Source organism: Folsomia candida, unplaced genomic scaffold (genome assembly GCF_002217175.1).
Source record: "Folsomia candida strain VU population unplaced genomic scaffold, ASM221717v1 Fcan01_Sc004, whole genome shotgun sequence".
Lineage (NCBI taxonomy): Eukaryota > Metazoa > Arthropoda > Collembola > Entomobryomorpha > Isotomidae > Folsomia > Folsomia candida.
Window position 1 is genome coordinate 1,540,472 of NW_019091196.1, and position 21,367 is coordinate 1,561,838.

The 21,367-nt window shown below is 35.1% G+C and overlaps 1 protein-coding gene across 1 annotated transcript in view; it reads right to left on the reverse strand.

Moving 5' to 3' along the window:
- LOC110848263 (Down syndrome cell adhesion molecule-like protein Dscam2) overlaps nt 1-21,367 on the reverse strand; it is a 136,820-nt gene that overhangs the window by 56,399 nt on the left and 59,054 nt on the right. Inside the window, exons 9-15 of the mRNA XM_035851003.1 lie at nt 18,020-18,219; nt 12,343-12,633; nt 11,177-11,321; nt 9,684-9,835; nt 6,745-6,855; nt 1,406-1,564; nt 276-427 (exon numbers count right to left, since the gene is read on the reverse strand). Of these exons, the coding sequence (XP_035706896.1) occupies nt 276-427; nt 1,406-1,564; nt 6,745-6,855; nt 9,684-9,835; nt 11,177-11,321; nt 12,343-12,633; nt 18,020-18,219 (1,210 nt within the window). The remainder of the gene's footprint in view (nt 1-275; nt 428-1,405; nt 1,565-6,744; nt 6,856-9,683; nt 9,836-11,176; nt 11,322-12,342; nt 12,634-18,019; nt 18,220-21,367) is intronic.

Here is a 21,367-nt window from a genome sequence, read left to right on the forward strand (position 1 = left end):
AAAAAAATTAAAGGACAAATTAAAAAAGTTTAGTTTGGTCATTTACAATGAAAATGTAGTCTCAAAATAGAATTTTTAATTTTGCATTCTTTTCACAGTTTAAAAGGATCAAATTGGCAAATATGGTCGCAAAATCTGAAATGATATTTCATACATAATTTCTAAGATTCTGCATGGATTTTGCAGTAATTTTGCCCATGCTTTTGTCGAATTTTGTCCAACTCACATTCGTCACTCTCAAATTTATAAGATTTTTCAGAAATTTATAAACTCACATTGGCCACTCCTCCCGAGATTGGTTTCCCGTCGAATTCCCAAACGAGATCGATGGGTCGATCGCCCTCGAGGAGTTGGCAGGAAACCGCCGCCCGCATTCCTTCCCGCAAAATCGTGTTCATGAACTGGAACGGCATCAGCTTCGGCGGAACTGGGGAGACAAATTTGGTACGATGTAAATTCAACCGTGATCATCACCAATTTCAAAGAAGACAAAATTATATGGGGTACCTTGTATCATAAAAAAATTATGTCATAGTAAAATTTATGGGATAAATGAAACCATGTGAAATATTTGATTGAGTGGCATAGAGGAGATAAAATTTTGTCGCAAATTGGTCATCAAAAAATATCAGGTTTAAATTTAGGAGAAGAAAGTTTGATGAAATTGGGCCGTTTAATAAAGCTAAACTTTTGCATGGTAAATGAAAACCTGGATGCAAAATTTATCCATCTACTACAGAATTTAAAAACACTGAGGCAATTCACGCTATCCTCGGTAACTTTGTAAAATCCAGAAACCAACAACTAACTTTTACAAATATTTTTTAGAAAAATTAGCTCCAAAATTTTTGTAAACTTACTCAGATCAAGGGTTTTTTTTATTTTGTGTTACAAAATTTACTGATTTTACAAAGTTACAAAAGACTCCGTGAATTGTGTTAGTTAGTCAAGGGACGTATACGGCTCCAAGTTGTAAGATATGATTTTTTACTACATAAAATTGTGAAAATTTACATCCTTTGAATAAGTTTTCGAGATTTTGTGATTTTAGGGAATAATTCTTCATCAAAATTAGTCGGCCGACATTTCCCACATAGGTTTTTGAATTCCAGGTACCTAACGTCTAAAAAACCAATTACATTTTGTAACAAAATCAAGTCTGGCATTATACTTTGTCAAAAATACGATCTTTCGCTCGCATCTTTGTAACCAGATAAATTGTGTAAATTTTATAAAATTGGGTGACACAAGTTAGCAAAAAAATTGTAATCTGATTTTTCTTCTTACTTCAAGTCCACGTTTGTGTAAATTTTTACGGATTTTACAAAAATCAAAGTGAATTGATTTTGCATAATTAACAAGAATTTATGCAAATACCGATTTTACTAAATTACGCGAAACTAACCGACAACGCGGAGGTGAATGTCTCTGGAGGAAACTTGTCCCTGGCGGCCCTTCGCGTGGCAGGTGAGAATCCCTTCGTCCGTTTTCTGAAGGTGCTCCAAAATCAGGGTGCCGTTCGGGTAGACGCGCTGCATTCTCGTCACGGGGAGAAGACTCCCGCCTAAAGCATGGGGAAAAAAATTAAATAATTCATTACTATTTAGTTCAGATAACACATTAGCAAATACAGTGTTTCGTTTCTTGCGGGTTTGCTTTGCTGCTTTCCTGCATTGCAAAGCAAACAACGCCAGAAATGCGAGGTGCAAGAAACTGGGAGGAGGTGCAAGAAATATACGCCATCTAGCCACGCGCCGTATGAAGTAGAGCGACGGGGAACCGTTTCTTGCGCTTCGAATTTCTTGCAGGTCGAAATATGTAACTGCAAGAAACCCCTTTCTTGCACATATTTCTGACAAGTTGTTACTTACACCCGAAATACTAACAATGGAACCTTTTTTTCAAGCTACACCGGGATTGTCTAACGAGTTATATAAAAAAATCGAGCCAAATATTAGGAAAGCAAAGTACCCACTAGCCCCTTGATTTTCGCCTCGTCGAGGGAAATGGAGAGAAAATTTACTAAGCAATTGAACTTTGCCGCCATTATTTTTCTTCAAAGGGGCCATTCAAGGGAATGATAAGCGCCATGTGATCCCTAAGTTTTGGCTTGATTTTTTGATATAACTCATTCAACAATCCCGGTGTAGCATGAAAAAAGGTTCAATTATAAGCTATTAATTTGCGAAATTATAACATGTCAATTTGCCGGGTAAATTTTACGAGTACAATTTTGAGCAGGAAGCTTTACGAAATATCTCGAATTTCGTACCACATCTTACTCTCGAGTATTGACAAATTAATCCGGTCATGATTCTTAATTTAGCTCCATGTTAATGGAGCTAAAATAAAACCTGTGGGTAAAGAGTATGACTCTACCGGTGCCGGTAGAGTCATCCATGTACTCCGGCTGGTAATGATTTAATACCAGTTTTCTAAGAGTGTAACACAGTTCCTCCTGAATTGTCTCAAATTCGTCCTGCACATCACATTCGTGTATTTAGCTTAATTTCACGTATCGCATGAATTAATTCGACCGAAGTTTTGAAATCCTATGCGCTTTATTTAAGAAGGTCGCTTAATAAGTAATGCCGTCGAAATTGCCCTTTACATTTTTCCGCATAAATTTTCTCGGCTTGTCTCCTTCTGACATTAATACTATTAACAATTATTACTCAGGTTTCATTGCGTTGGCATAATTGCATGCAAACTTATTTATTTTGCCGTATCTGATAAATATTTCATTCGTTGTCTTTCTGGTACTCAATTTAGCAATTTTCCAATATTCTGTACACGTCATACGTCTTAACGATTCCTGATCGGTCAGCCTTATATTTTTAATAAAAGAAGACGGTTCCCCTGTTATTAACAGGGGAACCGTCTTCTTTTAGCAAGAACCGTCAAGATAATCTTGAACTATATATTTTAGTCTTGCCAATCTTAAGACCATTATTCCGAGGATTTAATGTGATCAAAATTATCTTTAACCTAAATTTAATTGGATTTCCACCAATTTTGGCTCATTTTTTTGTCTTCTTCAAGGCATGTCTTGATGATAAATGACAGATGACATTCGAATGTCACATAAATCAAACCTTTTCCTCGTTTTTTCCACTAAAACTTCGGTTTTAACTTTCCGTTTTTTAATCCAACGGAAAACAAATTCTTCATGTCAGTCTAAATATCTGCGGTTTTTACAAAATGAAGATTTTAATGCTCCAGAAAACCGATAATCTTTAAGTTTACAAAGTTAGTTTTAAAATCGGCATTTGAATACATGGAAGAGAGGAAAGTTGAGACCAAAAAATTCAAATTCTAGATCCGCATACAATGGACCCTTAACTATCAATCTCCCAAAACCAAGTTATATACAGCTACAATTCTCTCGTCCATGGATCTGTGTATCTATTTTGGTTATAACATTTATATAATTTTACTGCAGTGGCGTCAAAGTTATCAATTTTATCATGGAAGAAGGGAAAATTGAGACAAAAATTCACTTCTAAACCGACATACAAGTGCACCTTAATTACACATAATGCTTCACGCATTTGACACCTACTCCAAGTGGATGCAACACTTTACCTCGCCCCCAATCAAGTGGTGTCTCAAAAGCAGAAAATTTTTATTCACAGTTCGCCCCCGTAAAAATTTTCTCTGGTACTTTCACACCTTTGTTGGGCTCGGATTCTGCTCCGCTGGGGGAGCAGTGGTCATACTTTTGTCGCAAATTTTCGACTCTTATCCACCACTCACAGTCGCTCACATATTCCTCCTTGTGGTAGTATTGTGCACTGCTGGGACAGGATTTGCGATCAACCTGGGAATGATTTTGTACGGGAGGGAGTGTGTCGAAGGGTGGAATGTTTTGCTCGAGATGCACGCGAAGCTTCAACGCAGAGGTAAAATGAACTAGTTAAATCATTTGAATTTGAATATTTGTGTGTCAACTTTCGCTTCTTCCATGGATTCAAATAATGATTTTGAGAATTGTTCATCGTCGTGAGTTTGTTTTACAACGTGAAGATTTTTAGGTTTTCAAAGTTAGCAAATTTTGATTTTTGTTTTCTTCAATGAGAAAATATTTAATCTTTACTTATTATTTTTCATCTATGTTATTTCTATTTTTTCATGGAAGAGAAAATCAAAATTCTAACCTCTTAACTTAGTAAACCTAAAAATTATGGATGCAATGAAATCCCCATTTTAAAAAAACCCCAAGGAGATGAACAGGTTTCAAAATTTGAATTCATGGACGAACGAAAAGTTGAGACAAAAATTTAAATTCAAAACCCGCGTGGAATAGCACGTTAAGTATCGATAGCATGGCAGAAATTATGAAAATTGTAAAATTGTGTTCCTACTGGAGCTAACCAACCTTAAACCTTCTGAGGATGAGTTAAGGGGAAATCTGACACCGATCTCTATCCGCTGTGTTTGAACTACGTCCACCCTCACAGTGCATAAGCCTTCGTGTAAATCTTTTTTTGACAAACATTGTAAATTTATGGGTTACAGACTATCAAAATTGGATATCTTGGTGTCATTCTCTTCATAAATTCATACTAAACAATAGTACGACCACAGTTGATAGATTATATATTTTGATCCATGTCCAACTGGCTCTTTGTAATTTTTGCGGAATTTGTCACGTGGGAAGGCCCCCTTATAATTTGACATAGGCAACTGGTCGTACTATTGTGGTACAAGTATCACTGATTCCAAAAATGTCAAAACACTTGAGGTAGAAAGACTATTCGCCAAGAAATTAGAATTTGAAAATAAAAAAATGTGCTTTTTTAAGTAATTGTCTCGAGTTCCACTGGATCTACGATTACATCAGCCGAATGACCGAATTATTTTATTATTTAAATAATAAAATAATTCGGTCATTCGGCTAATGTAATCGTGGATCCAGTGGAGGGCTGGAGCACTTTAATCAGGCAATTTGAAATTGAAATTTGCCTCACAATCGCCATCTGGTGACCGGCGAGTTGAGACAACATAGTCAACCCATTGGCCACTCGATGACATGCTCTCCAATCCCCCTTTTCTCCCACCCCCCCCTTAAGTTTTTGTTCGCTTTCCTAAGAGTTCACTTACCTGAAAGTACCTCAAGGCTTGTATTAAAAGCCTAAATCCTTTCAAATTTCAAATTGGCGTTTAAACGGTGAAACAGTAAAAAATGAGAAAAACAAGCGACAAGCTACAATATTTTTAGCAGATATTATTTTAAAAATTGCAAAAGAAAGTGAATATTTGTCATGGACGAAAAGAAAGTTGAGACACAAACGTTCAACTTCAAAACCCGGATACAAGCGAATTTTAATAATGGTAAAAAATCTGAAACTAGGTTACGGATAATATCCGATCTAACCGTTACCCGACCCGACGAAGCGGATATTTATCTACACCTGATACAAAACTTACAAATTTAAGTACTTATGTCAACCTCCATTATTCCAGGGGGACGCCATCCTCCCTCAAAAAAGAGCCTCGTTTGGCGTATACTTCCCGCCTTCGTCTGGGCCTTGAGCAGCTACCCCTTTGTCTTCTCCCTGGCCGCCATTTTCTTCAAGTTGGACCCACCCTATCACATCCTTGCCATCCTCAACATCACTCATCCCCTCCCGCACATCTTCCGATTCTATATTGTCTGCACAATTCCCGCCGAATTGTGCCGCTTACTCGCCTTCATAGCCCTGTTCTCGATAAGCACCCCCATCCTGTTGCGCGACACGTTGATTCTCTTAATCAGAGAAAATTCCACGCCGGTCGCCGCCATTGTGGGAAGAATCAGCTGTACGCGCGCGATATCGCAGTACCGCCAGGTTCAAATCGTGATGCTATCCATGGAGGAATTTCTCGGCTACAGTTGTTTCTTTGTGCAAGCTTTAGCCCTACTGAACAGCATATTGTACAATTTTGTGTCCCTTAAATTCTACGCGACCTTGCCGATCTGGTTCTACGCGATATTTCCATCAATGGCGGTTATGACGTTGGTCATAATTCACGTTTTGATGCCCGGCTTGCACGTGGTGTTGGATAATTCGAAAAAATTGTTGTAAACTTTGACCTTGTTTACGACATGCCAGTCGCACGTGGGTAGGGACGGGGTGATCAAGGAGCTTCGATCGCTCAAAAATATTACCATGTCACCGATGCTGATGGGGTACAAGTTCTGCGTTTATACGAGAGATACCAAAGTTACGTTTCTCGTTAATGTGGTGACACATACGATCAATTTGTTACTCGCGGTGCCAAGAAGGGTGATTCAAAGGGCGGCATATTTGTTCTAAGATTCAACATGTATTCCTATAAAAGGTGCATGAGCCATCTTCATCAATGGAAAGCTAGGGGCAATCATTACTGACCGGAGTACATATTTATATGACTCTACCAGCACTAGTAATAACGGGCGTTACCGTCTAGTAATGTTGGCGTAATTTACTACTGAGAAACGAACTACTACCAATCCGGTAGGAAGTTATTACCGAATCAGTACCAGTCCTGAGTATATTTGTGGCTTGACCAGAGTTTTAATTGTGAATAGAAAAATTGAAAAAGTGCGATTACGATTACGCGAAGCTTATGCACGAATAAAGTATTTTGTGTTTTACTTCGCTTTTAAATACATAAAAGCTGTAGAAAATATTTTCCCCCAAATTGCAACATATCTCAAACCTGTTTAGATGATACGTATAAATTGGTCTTTAAGCTGCATCATTTGAAATTATCAATTACCTCTCTCCCAAGAAATGCTCTCGATGGGATATCCGGAGATGGGACACTGGATTTGCAAATTCTTCCCAGCCACGCCCTTTATCGGAGGAACCGGTCGGACGAAAGGTGGACCTGAAGGATAAATTATGAAATAAGAAATATTAACAATTTAGTAAAAACAAACAAAAAAGAAACTTGTACATATCACACACATTTGCCGACAGGCTTAATTTTAGCGACAAATGATGGTTGCGAACATGGTGATAGTGTTTTTGCCATTATTTAAGGGAGACTATTTTCACTAGTAAAAATAATACCACATTTTCACAACCACAAAATTACTCCTATATTTTTATTGCTTTCTCCTCGATCTGAACAAAAAGTAAATTGAGTGATGCAATAAAATAAACTTGTTTACACACAAATGAGATAAATCGCCCGAAAAAAGGACGCGTTAAGCACAAAAGTAAAATAGAACATGGAGAAAGTTGATGTTGAAGAAACATTTAATGAAATGCGACACAAGAAAAGAAAATAAAGTCGAAGTCGTGTAGTCAACTTTCTCCGGGTTTCTTTTATACACTAAATAATTTTAGGATAAAATTTTGAATTTTACGGTAAATTTTGACCACACTAGCTCTTTAGCATTTATTTCCCACTCGATAGAAAATGCACATGAATGAATCGTACCGATAAATAACTCTATAACAAAAACGGCTTAATTATGTAACTTTATAAAATCCGTAAACTTTCAACTTTTTGAAAAATTGTATTTTAGTTTAGGTAATAATTCTTCTCCAAAAATGAAATATAATTTCCCCTCAAATGGAAATTTGTTGAAATATTGTATGTTTTCTCAAGATTAGAGAAGTTTCTTTGAAAATATGGATTACAATTTTTTAATTTCAAATTACGAACACAATACAATTCCGCTACAAGGATAAGGCCAATGTTACAATAAAATGGAAAAAACGGGTATTTCTTTTCCTGTCCTACAAAAATCTACTCACACTTCACGCCGGCCTGGTTTTCAGATTATTAAGAGTGCTCCTAACTTATCCAGCTTATTTAAATGGGCAGTAAATCATTTCTGGAAACCTTTCTCTTTCCACTTTCTCCTAGAAAATGTACTAAATCCACTTGAACAAGGAGTACTTTTCCTCCTAAGACGGGACATTATTTTACTGCTCACACTTTCTCTCCCGGGAGCAAGTGCGGACTTTCTCCCACGACACGAGTTCCCAGTGAAAGTGAACAAGAGGGTCAACTGCTTCTTTTAGTGCGAGTACTTCCTCCGACTTTATTTTACACTAAATGTCATAAAAAATATGATAAATTGGAGATGATGCGGTCTGATTTGTGTTCGTGTGGGGAAAAGATTTCTTTACGAGGGTAACATAGTTCTTGTACGCGATAAAAATAAAATATGCTAATTTTACAAGTTTTTTTGAGGGAGTGATCTTTAGGAGAGGATAATGCGATTTTTTTGGGGGGGGGAGGATATTTGAATTTGAACTAGTTTGAGGGATACATGACATTATGAGTATTGGACAAACTAAATTTTGATAATTGTTTCTAAATTGTGATGCATACGATGTATTCGATGAATTTTGACCGAATTTTGGAGTATTTAACGCAAATTAGTAGGGATGCATGACATTATGTGTAGAGGAGTCATTTTGTTTTAATTTGTGTACATTTTAATAAATTTTAACTCCATTTTGGAGCAATTATTATAGGTTTGACATGTGGATATCGCGAAATTTATACGTCTTTACAAGCATGCTGGAAATTTTCAGAATTAATTTTTTAGCACAATTTAATCAAAAATATGTACAATATCAGCAAATCACCACACTTCATAAATCCATAAAATCCGTAACTTCACAAGCTTTTATAAGGATATTTAGCTTAGAAATATTTGCAAGCTTACTCATCCTCAGATGAAAAGGGTGTCTTTTTATATTGTGAAAATTTGATTAAATTATTTTACAAAATTTACGGGTTTTACTAAGTTACTAAGGCTTGCATGAATTGTCGAAATATCCAAATGAACCTTGTGCATAAGTTCCACGACATATTTTTATTTTCTTAAAATAATAAACTGCGGCAACGCAGGGTACCCAAGTAGCGCAATAATGCTGAGAATGCGATACAAAATAAAGAAAATATAGATTGCCGAATCTGAATTATTTAAAAATAACAAAATAATAGATATTTCCTTATTCTATCTTGGTATTCTGAAGAATCATGCATCTTACATGTTTTACTGTTTTATCAATCCTGATTAATTAGTCAATCTTACTTTTTTATATATCCTACATGCTAGATTCAATTTTTCTAAAAATCTCATTTTGCCCCGACCACACCCCCTGGGTGCCAGGGGGTGTGGCACAACTCGGGAACACTTAATTCAACTCTTCTTCATCCATAGATTCAATTTTTCTAAAAATCTCATTTCGCCCCAGCCACACCCACTGGGCGCGAGGGGGTGTGGCACAACTTGGGAACACTGAATTTAATTGCCCTGCATCCAGAGATTCAATTTTTGTAAAAATCTCATTTTGCCCCAACCACACCCACTGGCGCCCGGGGGGTGTGGTCCGGCTGACCCCAAAAGGTTAGGGGATCCTCCCCCTAGGGTCATACGTATGATGGCGAAAACCGATTTCGATTATCTCGATCCATTCTCCCGTTATCGTGTTGACAGACAGACGGACGGACAGACTAACTAAGTCATCGCATAAAGTAGCTTGCGCTACTTAATAATTTCATTATGTTTATAAGATAATGTTGTTAACCAATTAGAAATTAAACTTAGGATTAGCAAAATTAAGATAATAAAAAGTAGTTTAACGTATTTGTGTATTTTTATCATACTTTTTTTTTACAAAATGACAAAGTTACAAACATACTCTTAATTTGTTATATGAGTTATATGTAAAAATTATCAGTCTTACCGTAAATGTTGAGTCTTGCGGTGTGGAGGGCGATGCCCATGGCGTTTCTGGCCTGGCACGCGTACAGCCCGCCGTCTTCGTCCCGGGCCTGCGTTATGTTCACGTGCGAAATCACATGGTCATGAATCGTGACGTATTGGCCGACTAGAAATCTGAAAAAATGGCGAAAAATTAATGATGACTTTTTAAAAATAGCGAAAATGTATATACGTCGAGTGAAATTTTAAGAATACAAATCATTAACAAGTGCTGTAAGATAAAAAATGTCGGAACTTTTGAAACCTATAAAATAAGTTGTTGCAAAAAAATTTTGAACGATCGAAGCATTGTGAAAAGCTATGAAAGTATGTTAATTTTTAAATTCATGTAAACATAAAGAACTGGATAGAGACAACTAATCTTCAAATGATTTGAGCAAGTTAAATATTTTTTTTAAAATCAAATTTGTCGTTAAATCCATACATTATACAACATCTCTGACTTGCCTTAAGAACAATTGATTGACAAATCGTTAAATTAAGAAAATAAATTTTGAATGTTAGATTTATTTTTCAAAAATTTCGCGAAACCATTGAGGCAATTCATTCACGTAATCCTTGACTGACAACTTCGTAAAACTCGTAAAATCCGGAAACTCACAAACTCTTACGAACTTTTACAAATTTTCCAAGGAAAATACAGCGTATCTTTATTTTGTAAATACTTTTGTAAATACACAAATTTACGGATTTTACAAAGTTACCAATGACTATGTGAATTTCCTCTTACCTTGTCGAGGTATACTGATTTAGGCTGTAAAATACCAATTGTTTGCTAAAATTGTAATTCTGGAGATTAGGATAAATTTAACGCTTTTCCGATTAATATTTGGCATTAATTCTGCATAAAATTAGTTCGTCGTTTTTCGACAACAATTGTTCAAAGGCCCAAGATGTATCTAAAATTTACTAAACCCCATAAAACTTTGAGACAAAATTCAATATGGCATTAAAATTTGTCAATTAGACTTTTTCACTCGTAACCATTAAATGGTGTAAATTTTATAATATCGCTAGGCACAAGTTACGAATTGCCTCATTGTAAATAATATCCAATTACGCGAGGGATCTTTTCTATGTAATCAAGTAGTTTTCAAACTCTACAAAATTGCAAGAATTAGTGACAGAATAATTTTCCAACAAATTATAATGAGGTAATTCACGTAGGTCTTAGGTAACATTGTCAAATCAGCAATTTTGTGAAACAATTTAACTTTCACAAAGCAAAACGACACCCTTGATCTGAGTAAGTTTAGAAAAGTTTGGAATGTAAGCTAATTTTCGTTGGAAATATTTGGAAAATCGGTAAAAATTTGTAAGTTTACAGATTTTACAGGTTTTAGGGCATTCATACAGTGACCAAACACTGTATGAATGCCCTCAATATGAAATTCATCCAAATTGATAGTGCAAGTTTTTACACAAACTACAAAAATTTTTGTTTTCTCGACCCACCTTTCGCTTTCTGGCAGTGCGAAGCCGTCCAAAGTCCATGTGAACTGCGGGGGTGGATTTCCGACGGCGGTGCATTTCAGCGATACGGAGGGGCCCGGCTGGATGGTTTGTTCTGAAAAGCGATACACCAGCTCGGGTAGGACGGCTGGAAAAAAGTGAAAATAAAATTGGAACACACTTGCAATTTATTCAAATTATGAAAACTGTTGAGTTTTAAATTTAAAAATAGAGATAGACAAATCTGAGAGGTTATCTGGCGAGTTTTTTTACACGGCACAAGAAAAAACAAATTTCAACAAATTTAATACCTTTTGCCACCATTTTTTGAATGAACACTACTAATTTTGAGAAATTTGAAACTTATAAATAAATTCACACCAGGATTTTGCATCTAACATTTCTAATCCTGTAAACTCTGCAATCTTCGAATTTTTAGAACAGAAGTTCCATTATGGAACGATTAGGAAGAAAAATGAAGGTAAGAGCATATTGTGAATTCTTTAAATCCAAGGAATCTCTTGAGTTTGTAAAGTTTTGTAAAATTTACAAAGTTCATCGGTCACTCATTGAAAATATACAAATTCAGAATTTGCAAAATCTATTAATTAATAAACTTAGGAGCATGTGGTTTACAAAATCTGATATTCATAAAAGTTACCAAACAAATAAATAAATACAACGTGACGTATAACTTTCTCAAATTCTAATAAAATTCGAATAAATCCAAACTTTCGAAAAATACTTGTAATTGAATAAAATATTTATCTGTGACCTAGAAAAGTGTATATTTTTCGTACTAGCTGGCTTAAGGTCAATAGGAATGTGCGAGGTTACAGGTTCAGGATTGAATATATAGGTCTGTATGAATGACTTGAAAATTTTGAAATTTGAAACCTTATAAAAAAATTGAAATGTTGAAACTTTCCCGCCTCAATTTATAACAAACTGAGTACGAGGAACACCTAACATTAACAATTGTATTAACAATTCAAAATTGAGCGCCGTCCTTAGCCTGTAATCGTATAAACTTGTCATCCCCCTATAAACTGGTCATGTACGAAAGTGAAATTAAAAAAAAACTCGCTTTTATTTAAATATATCAAATTAATGACTAGAAACACCTGAAATATTTCTTTAAAAAATTCAAAATTAAGCACCACCCTTACATCCTAATCGTATCTGGGAAGAGTCCTGGCCCGTCGTGAAGTCATTGGAGGCGAGGCACTGGTACATCCCCGCGTCGTCGGGCTGAACACGCACCAATTTCAAGACTTCGCGCGGCCCCACTTCGAATCTGGGAGAGGAACTGGGCCCGTTTTCCAGCTCGGCGAGGGGCACGCCGTCCTTGAGCCAGACGAGCGAATGGATCGGCGAACCGGAAACGAGACATCGCAGCGAAGTGGATCGTCCCACGTCCACAATTTGCGTCGGAGGAGACACTTGCACATGGAGCGGAACTGTAAAGAAAATCTAATTTGTTAGAAACTTCTGTCGAAAATTTTGTGATGTTTTCCAAATTATGTTAGAAAATTAAAAATTTCCATTTAGCCACATGAATATGCAATAAGTTAAATTTGTATTATTTGTAGTAATGATTCGTTGTTGGGTATTTTGTAAAATTGACAAATTTAGAAATTTTATAAAGTTTATAAAGTCGTTTCAGAAACGTTTTGAGTGAATTATTTGCGATTATTTTTTTTAAACCTTTGTATAGTCTGCAAGTCTAAAATGCATTTTTTGACAGTAATGGTTTATGAGGAATTACACAGGTTTATGAAGTCGTTTAGTCGTTTAGGTAAAAATGCGCCGTATAGTTCACAAACTTTTCAAATTTACCGTGGGTTATCCCCTCTTTGGATGCAATTGTAAATATCTCTGCCCAGTCTAAGAATTGGGAGATCGTGCCGCTTGAAAATTTCATACTAATCAAATTTGTGATAGATTGACAAATTTGGTCAAAGTCGGAGACCATACGCTGGGAGACCTGCATTGTAATTGTAAGCGTACCATTTGTTTGTCTCGCTTTCCCACATGCAGCACAACAAGTAGCGTAATAATAAAGTCATAAATTAGGCTACCAGCACCACCACCTCGTAAACTACTCCTCGTCACACGACACTTGGACTTGAGGACTTTCTCGCCTTGTGAAATAAGCCAACTTTCACTTTGGACAGGACAGTGAACACGGAAATCCATCAATCAGTCCATTCAGCGAGACATCCATCGAGAATCGGAGAAAGTCGTGCCGTTCAAGTGAAACCTTGCAGTCTATACAGGTTCGCGCAGCCCGAGCCGACTGGCTTTATTTCCAACATGGCATAAAAGTGTGTAAATTGATAAGAAAATTGTAAATAGTCACGATAAAACTAATCCGCATTAGTAGATCTGTTAATTTATCATTGGCAACAGTATTGATCTCATCTCATTTTTTTCATGTACATTTCGAAGTCGTAGCATGCAGGCACGGATCTGAACAATTAGTTCAATAATCAATTTTCAGAATTTTTTTAAAAAGGTGTTGAAATTTACCAACTATCTTCCAACTAACAACTTTTTTGAAATCTACCAACTTTTTTGAAATCTACCAACTTTTGATAAATTGAGTTTTGGTTTAGATTTGATTTATTCAGATTTATTTCTCATTTTACGATTCGTTGTATAAAATTAAAGGGCAAATCCAATTTTTTTTGCCCCAATAATTGTTTACTGTTTTTCGTGACCCAATTTCTTTAAGCCAAAAAATTCGTCTCACATCATTGAAATATTTATATTACATATATGTATCGAATTACGAATTACTTATAAGTAATTCTGAAAAAAATGTAATAGATTTACGTAGTTTTCCAAATAACCGAAATATTTGTAGTTACATATTTCTAAATATTTTTAAACATTTATAATGTCTGAAAATCTAGGAATATGCAACAATATGTGAAAATATTTGAAAGTTTTGTGGTCTATGCGAGTTAGCGAACACACCCACAAAGTTCCGTGGATCGTCGTCAAATGAAAGAGTTGAAAATAAACCTTCGCAAACGCGCATACGGAAGTAGCTTCAGACGTACTTCACCCCAAACGGTCCCACCACAACTCGGGAACACTTAATTTCACTCTATTTCACCTATAGATTAATTTTTTGTAAAAATCTCATTTTGCCCCGACCACACCCCCTGGCGACGAGGGGGTGTGGCACAACTCCGGAACACATAATTTTACTCTATTTCACCTATAGATTAAATTGCACTAAAAATCTCATTTTGCCCCAACCACACCCGCTGGCGCCGAAGGGGTGCGGCAAAATCGGGGAAACACTCAATTTCACTTAATTTCACTTAATTTCATTTAATTTCACTCAATTTCACTTAATTTTACCCATAGAATAAATTGCACTAAAAATCTCATTTTGCCCCAACCACACCCCCTGGCTCCGAGGGGGTGTGGCACAACTCCGGAACACATAATTTTACTCTATTCCACCTATAGATTAAATTGCACTAAAAATCTCATTTTGCCCCGACCACACCCCCTGTCGCCAAAGGGGGTATGGTCCGGTTGCCCCCAAAAGTTGATAGGATCCTCCCCCTGGGGTCCTATGTATGATGGCGAAAACCGATTTCGATTATCTCGATCCGTTCTCCTGATATCCTGCTGACAGACAGACGGACAGACAGACAGACAGACAGACAGACAGACAGACAAACAGACAGACAAAGTCTTCACATAAAGTAGCTGAAGCTACTTAATAAATACATGGCCGCCCTTTGATCATGCAATTAAACGGAGAAAAATTGATATCAGTAAGTTAAATTTGGGTTATTACCCCTATTTACGCCGACATTGTCTACACGGTGATGATTTTGTTACCAACTTGTCGTCGTTTGTGGTAATCTTTGTAATGTTTTACAAACGTTGTTTTTATGGCCAAATTGTACGAATAAATTGAATTATATGCAAATATAAGTATCAAATATGTAATAAATTTTGAAAAAAATATTCTTGTAAAACAAAAGTATCTCTGCTAGGATTAGTTACGTTTTAAAAATTCGGAAAAAAACGGCTTTATTTACAATTAGGATTAACTGATCACGAGCAGACATATGGACATGCACGCCGGTTACATCAGGTCTAGCTGAACATATTAATATAAATAAGTACGAAATAATTAATTTTGCCAAAATAATCTTGTACCGAATGCATCCTCAAAAATTAGCAAAAATTAGCAAGTCTCAAGACAAGATGTCTTATTGCACCTTCATAGCATTAACTTTTAAACTTTTGGAAACTAAGAAAAACCTGTATTGAAACCTAACAGATCCCGAACAGACAGACAATAATGCCGCCTACATGAGGCCTAGCTCCGACCAAACGGAGAAAGTGAAAGGGAGTTCATTTCATTTTGGTGTAAATATGGGGCCCTCGGGTCTACTTTCACTTCATCTCGAAACAAATTTATTTCTTCAATAAAAACATTTCTGTCCTGTTCCACTTTCACTTTGACTTTATCTCCCGCTTCGAATCCCACTTCGACTCGGATTGATTCCTTCTTTGACTCATTTTCATTTAGAAAATTCACTTACTAGTCGAGAAAGACATTTGTTAAGCTTTTTTGTTAAGATTGCGTAATGGATACTGTTGTTATTGTGAAGTTTGACGAAAATAGTAATTTTTTTCAAGGATTTTTTTTGTGCCAGAGATTGTTAGCAAAATAATATCAGAAACTTTGAAGAAATTGTACACACATAACTTGTGTAATACATTCTCGAAATTTGTCCAAAAATGTAACCAATTTAGAAAATTGTACAAATTTCATAGGAAAAAATTCCATCAACTTTCTTTTGAGTAGGAAAACGTAACAGTTGCAGAATTAGCTGTACCAAAAATGTAAAAAAAAATTACTTGAATTTATTTGCATTTTGTTTTCGCTTATATTACTCCATTTCCTCAAAGTAGTTTGTTTTGTAATTAAATTTTCTTGAAATGTGTGCCTTTTTTGAAATACCGTAAATACTCTATTTGTAGCCGGGTCTTGAGCCCAAGTTTGAAAAATTTAATAATCTTGTCCCTAATCATGAGATTCCTTTAATGTCCGTTTTTAGATGCTTCAAGTTATGCATAACCGAAAAATAATTTACCCGGGTTTCTAATTATACCCGGTTTGAAATTGTACACGGATTTGTGTCGTCTTTAGACCCAGCTATAAATAGAGTCTTTACGGTATTTGAAATATTTAGAGATGTTTCAAATGCTTAATATTTCGGAAAATAGAGAAATAGTGAAAAATAAACGGGAGATGTTATCAAGTTATTAGTGATGCATTATCAATTCAGAAATTGGAAAATACATAAAAAGTTACAAACACTTCAATTTTTTTCAAATTTATCTGGCCGAAATGATGCATATCTTTTTATTTTATTTAATCCCCAATTTCTACACATAGGGAAGGTAATCCGTATCCTAAATTAACCGATCCGTAGGATAGGATCGGATAAATACAGGATCGGATCGGATCGGATTTGCTCGCTTTAGGATCGGATCGGCTCCCGGTTCTACTCGAAATCCGATGCGATCCGATCCTAGGATCGGATCGATCGTAGGATATCCGCGGATGATATGTGTGAGACACCTTGTGTCTAACTATGGAAATACTTTACCAGCTGCTTTTCTTTATTTATTGGAACGGTTTTTGGTGAGTTCATCACATGGCGTACATTACCCGAATGAGCCGAATTATCCTATTATTTTACACCAGTTATTTTTATTTTGGCGTTCAAATTATTCAATTTAGTATGATTTCAACGCCAAAATAAAAATAACTGGTGTAGAATAATAACATAATTCGGCTCGTTCGGGTAATGTACGCCATGTGATGAACTCACCAAATGTGAAACGAGTTTACATCGGATGATCCGAGGATCCTGTGTGATCCTGTGTGATCCTGTGTGATCCTAGGATCTCATCGGTTCGGATCGGATTGTCTGATCCTCGGATCCTCTATCCGATCCGTGTGAAAATCCGATCCTATCCGAGTTTTTACGATCCTAGGATAGGATCGGTTACGGATTACCATCACTAGTTTTTGTAGTCGAAGTTAGACGGTGTTAATCAACATGTGTAGTCTACACATGTTGATTAACACCGTCTAACTTCGACTAAAAAAACAATAACTTTAAAATCTCAAATTTGTTTGAAAGAATTAAACCTTGATTTTTAGAAATTTTGTCCAACCCGACAATTATTATTCAAAAGTTTGCAAAATTTACAGTACTTATATAATTAATTAAGAGAAACTTTGCGATAATTACGAAATATGAAGTTCTCACGTTAAACCATTTTCGACAATTAAAATTTTCTATTATCATGGCCAGCATGCAACCTCGACCAAAATTTGATTCCCGCGATCGTATCCCTACCATACTAATAGTATGGAAAGGATACGGGCACGTGATGGTCGAGGTTGTATGCTGACAGTATTAGTTGGAAACGATTATTCAATGTGAAATTAATTTCTTTACACACTAATTGGATTCATATTGGTGGAAAAAATTTGAAATTTTATCCAGGAAATTGTATCCATTTTAGCGGGAGTGTCAGACTAAATTATAAAAAAAATCAAAATAATTTGCAACAATGTGCCCCTTTTGCAAACTTATTAATGCGTTTTTTATCTTTTAGATTGGCTTACTAATCACCTAAGTATATAAAACTTTGGAAAATTTACAGTAGTTACTTAAGAGAAGTTTTGTGCTAATTGTGACTTATATTTTTTGCAGGATAATGTGGAAAAAATGTGTCCAATATGCAACGTTCATGCAAATTTATTTTTCGAAATTTTGATTGGCTTACCATAAACGACGAGTTGAATGACGACTTGGTCGACGGAGTGGGAATTGTTGGCGCGGCAGAGGTAGGAGCCCGCGTCCTGGGGCCGCACTTGCGCCAAGTGGACCACGCTATTCTGCGGCGAGGAAGACGATGACGAAGACGGCGGCCTTTTCGACGTGGGAGGAAGGTCTGATAAAACACCCTCAATTTCTCGGTACCACCTGTAATTCAGAAATAAATTTGAGAAACTTATTTTAATTTAAAGATAAAATTCTGCAGAAAGCGTCCCATTTTTCCTCTGGATTTTGAAAAAATGAAAATATATATATATGATGAAAATATGAAAAATTTGATGGAAACTTATTATCTGACTGCATATTTGCTTAAAGGAAGACTGAACCTCATAATGTAATGAATTGATCAACCGATTTTTATTTTAAGTTACGACTTTATCGTATCTCAAAATATTTCAAACTCACTCCATAGTCCTGGAATTTACTAAATAATTTTACGTGTTTGTCAGAACGGATTTTTTTCTTTAAAACTATCCGTTTTTTTTAGGAAATTTGCTATTATCGAATGGAAGTTTCATGTGTTAACTGGGAAAAGGAAGGATTTTGAGTTTTTGAGAGATGTTGCTTATTTGAATAAGTAATTATGAAATCACTAATTTTGTAAGTTAGTGATTTCACCCATGTCTGCGTAATTTATATCCGCATATTTTACGACCAAGGTCACCATGAGAAAATGCATAGTTTTTGAGCCTCTCGATACCACTTGAAATTTAGTAATGAAAAGGAGAAACATTCAGATACCTACAATTTTTTTCGCATCTGAAATTTTCAGGTCAGATCAGACACACGATTATCTGATCTGTTCGGAACCATAGTTATCTTTCTCAGACCTAATTTCTCCTCGGTCAAATTTTAATTGGTTAGAAATCTCCGGTATATTTTTTCAATTCGAAAAATAGAACTCTATAATGCTATCAACAACAATGTGTCTTAAAATTAAAACTTTACAACAAATTTAAGTTTATTTTAATTCAAAGACACAATTGTGTAGAAAGCGTTGTATTGTTTCATTGAATTTTAAAAAGTACAGTGGAATTTTTTTAAAAATAATTCTTTCCCAATCGGTTGTACTGAATCTCAATCTGAATAAAATTACGAGTAAACTATAGACATTTTTGAAGTTTCGACGTTATTGCATCACAAAACTAGTTTGAAATCATACCAGACCTCTGGAATTTACAAATACCGGAGTCGTTACTCTTACCCCGTTTTTTGGAAATTTGCTATTCTAATGGATTTTCCATATTTTAACTTGGAACAGAAATGCTTGTTACAATAATTATGAAATCACTAATTTTGTAAATTTAATTTTGCTATTTTGAGCTTAAGGATCTGGTTCTATTGAAATTTGAGTTTCTTAAATTACAACTAACAAAAAGTCGCATTGTCGCCTTTTCGTTAAAAATTTGTGACTACGCAGATCAAATTATGAATATTTTTGTCATTTATTTCATTGTTATTTGATATACATACAAGTGCATTATCATTTTTTAATTGTATGACTTCACAGTCTTTAAAACTTAATTTGCAAAATTAAATTATGCAATGCTTCGTAAACAGGTCTGACGTACCCTCCATTCGCACACGGTAGAAATTTTACAGAAATTGAGATTTCTGCATGTAAAAATTGAAGGGATTGTGGCTATGTCATTAAACCCAACTTAAAAATATTCACAAATAAATTACAACTTGTAATCAATTTATGTAGAGTTTACACATCTGGTAATTTTCGCTTTAGAATTTCAATCCGAAAAATAGTTACTTTGTGAAGTTAAATCTATTCGTCTTCAGGTAAAAATCAATCTAAAAAGCAGTAACACTATAATTTTTGAATTATAATTCTTGCCAAACTTACTTTCAAGTTTGAAAAAAATGCTGCAACGAGATTGCAGACTTGCAATTTTAAAGGATTGTTAATGAATGACAAGCTTTGTGAAATGTGTATTTTATTTACACTTTTTCCAAGATTTTTGCAAATCGCAAATAAAATTTCAATTAAACGAAAATTCTCGAAAACTCGGCGCAATTATTTTATTTAGCTATATTCTTTTGAAAGTGTACATAAAACTCGTTCTGAAATCCTTGAAACGAATCTCATTTGAAATTTACAATGTTAAACTGGGTCAAAAAATCTGTTGACTCAAATCCACTTGACGTCAATCACGGGATAAATTGAGTACCTGCTCAGAAAAGCAATCTGTGTATTTTTTCTGGGAAAACTTCAGAAATTCTGGCATCGCATGCAAATTACGGAGTAACAACTTTTCCCAAATCTCTGTTAGAAATTTGGAGACTAAAAATATAATAAAGATATCTTTTGCATTTTCATTTGATTTGTATTCTGAAGAAGTTCCTAAATAAATCATGCACAAATTGTTATACAATTTTAATTTGTTTTTAAAATTCAAGCTAATTCTATTGTCATAATTTTCTGCATACTTAAATTGTAAAGATCAAGTAAAACTTGTGCGATATTTGTAGAAGCGCAAGGTCATGAATACATATATGTATTATGATTCGTTTAAATCAAGTGACAGATGGGTTGGATTTCATGTCTGTTGAAATGAAAAAAGTCGTAGTTTTAAAAATTTGATTAAGAAATCCATTCAAGATTTTCTGTACTGGTATCAATTGAAAACTCCAGATTGGCATTTTTGTAGTATTCAAAATATAGGATACACAATCATGAAAAATTGGATTAAAAAATGTGCAAATTCAATGTACAGATTGGATTGTATTACTTTTTTGAGTTCTTAACCTGAAGCAAAATAATCCACTTAAGTAAATATTTAATAAACCGTTGTAGCGGTAGAAGTAGCTTGCCCTATTATACTTAAGTGGGTGGAATCTGTACACAATTTTGACATAATCATGACTCAAACGTACACTCGTGTATAAAAATGGATATTAGGAAATAGATTCTAGAAATGCATCACTTAATTTAAGTTTTTGTAGCTATGGTCCGGCTAATCAGACATAGAAACAATAGAAAACCCTGTGAATTAAAAAACATCCGTATTTTTAATTAAAAAACATCCGTATTTTTAATTAAAAAACATCCGTATTTTTAATAATCCAAAATTATTAAAAATTCTTGGTCGCTGTTTTTTGAATTGCATACCCAATTATTTACTCGAGAAGGAGAGCAACTTATCAAGAGGGAGAGCAACTTATCAAGAGGGGAGCAACTTATCAAGAGGCCGAGCAACTTACCAAGAGGAGAGCTTATCAAGTCGCAGAGTGCATATCACCACGTGACATATCAGGCGGTTTGACGTATCGAGGGCTGTGACTT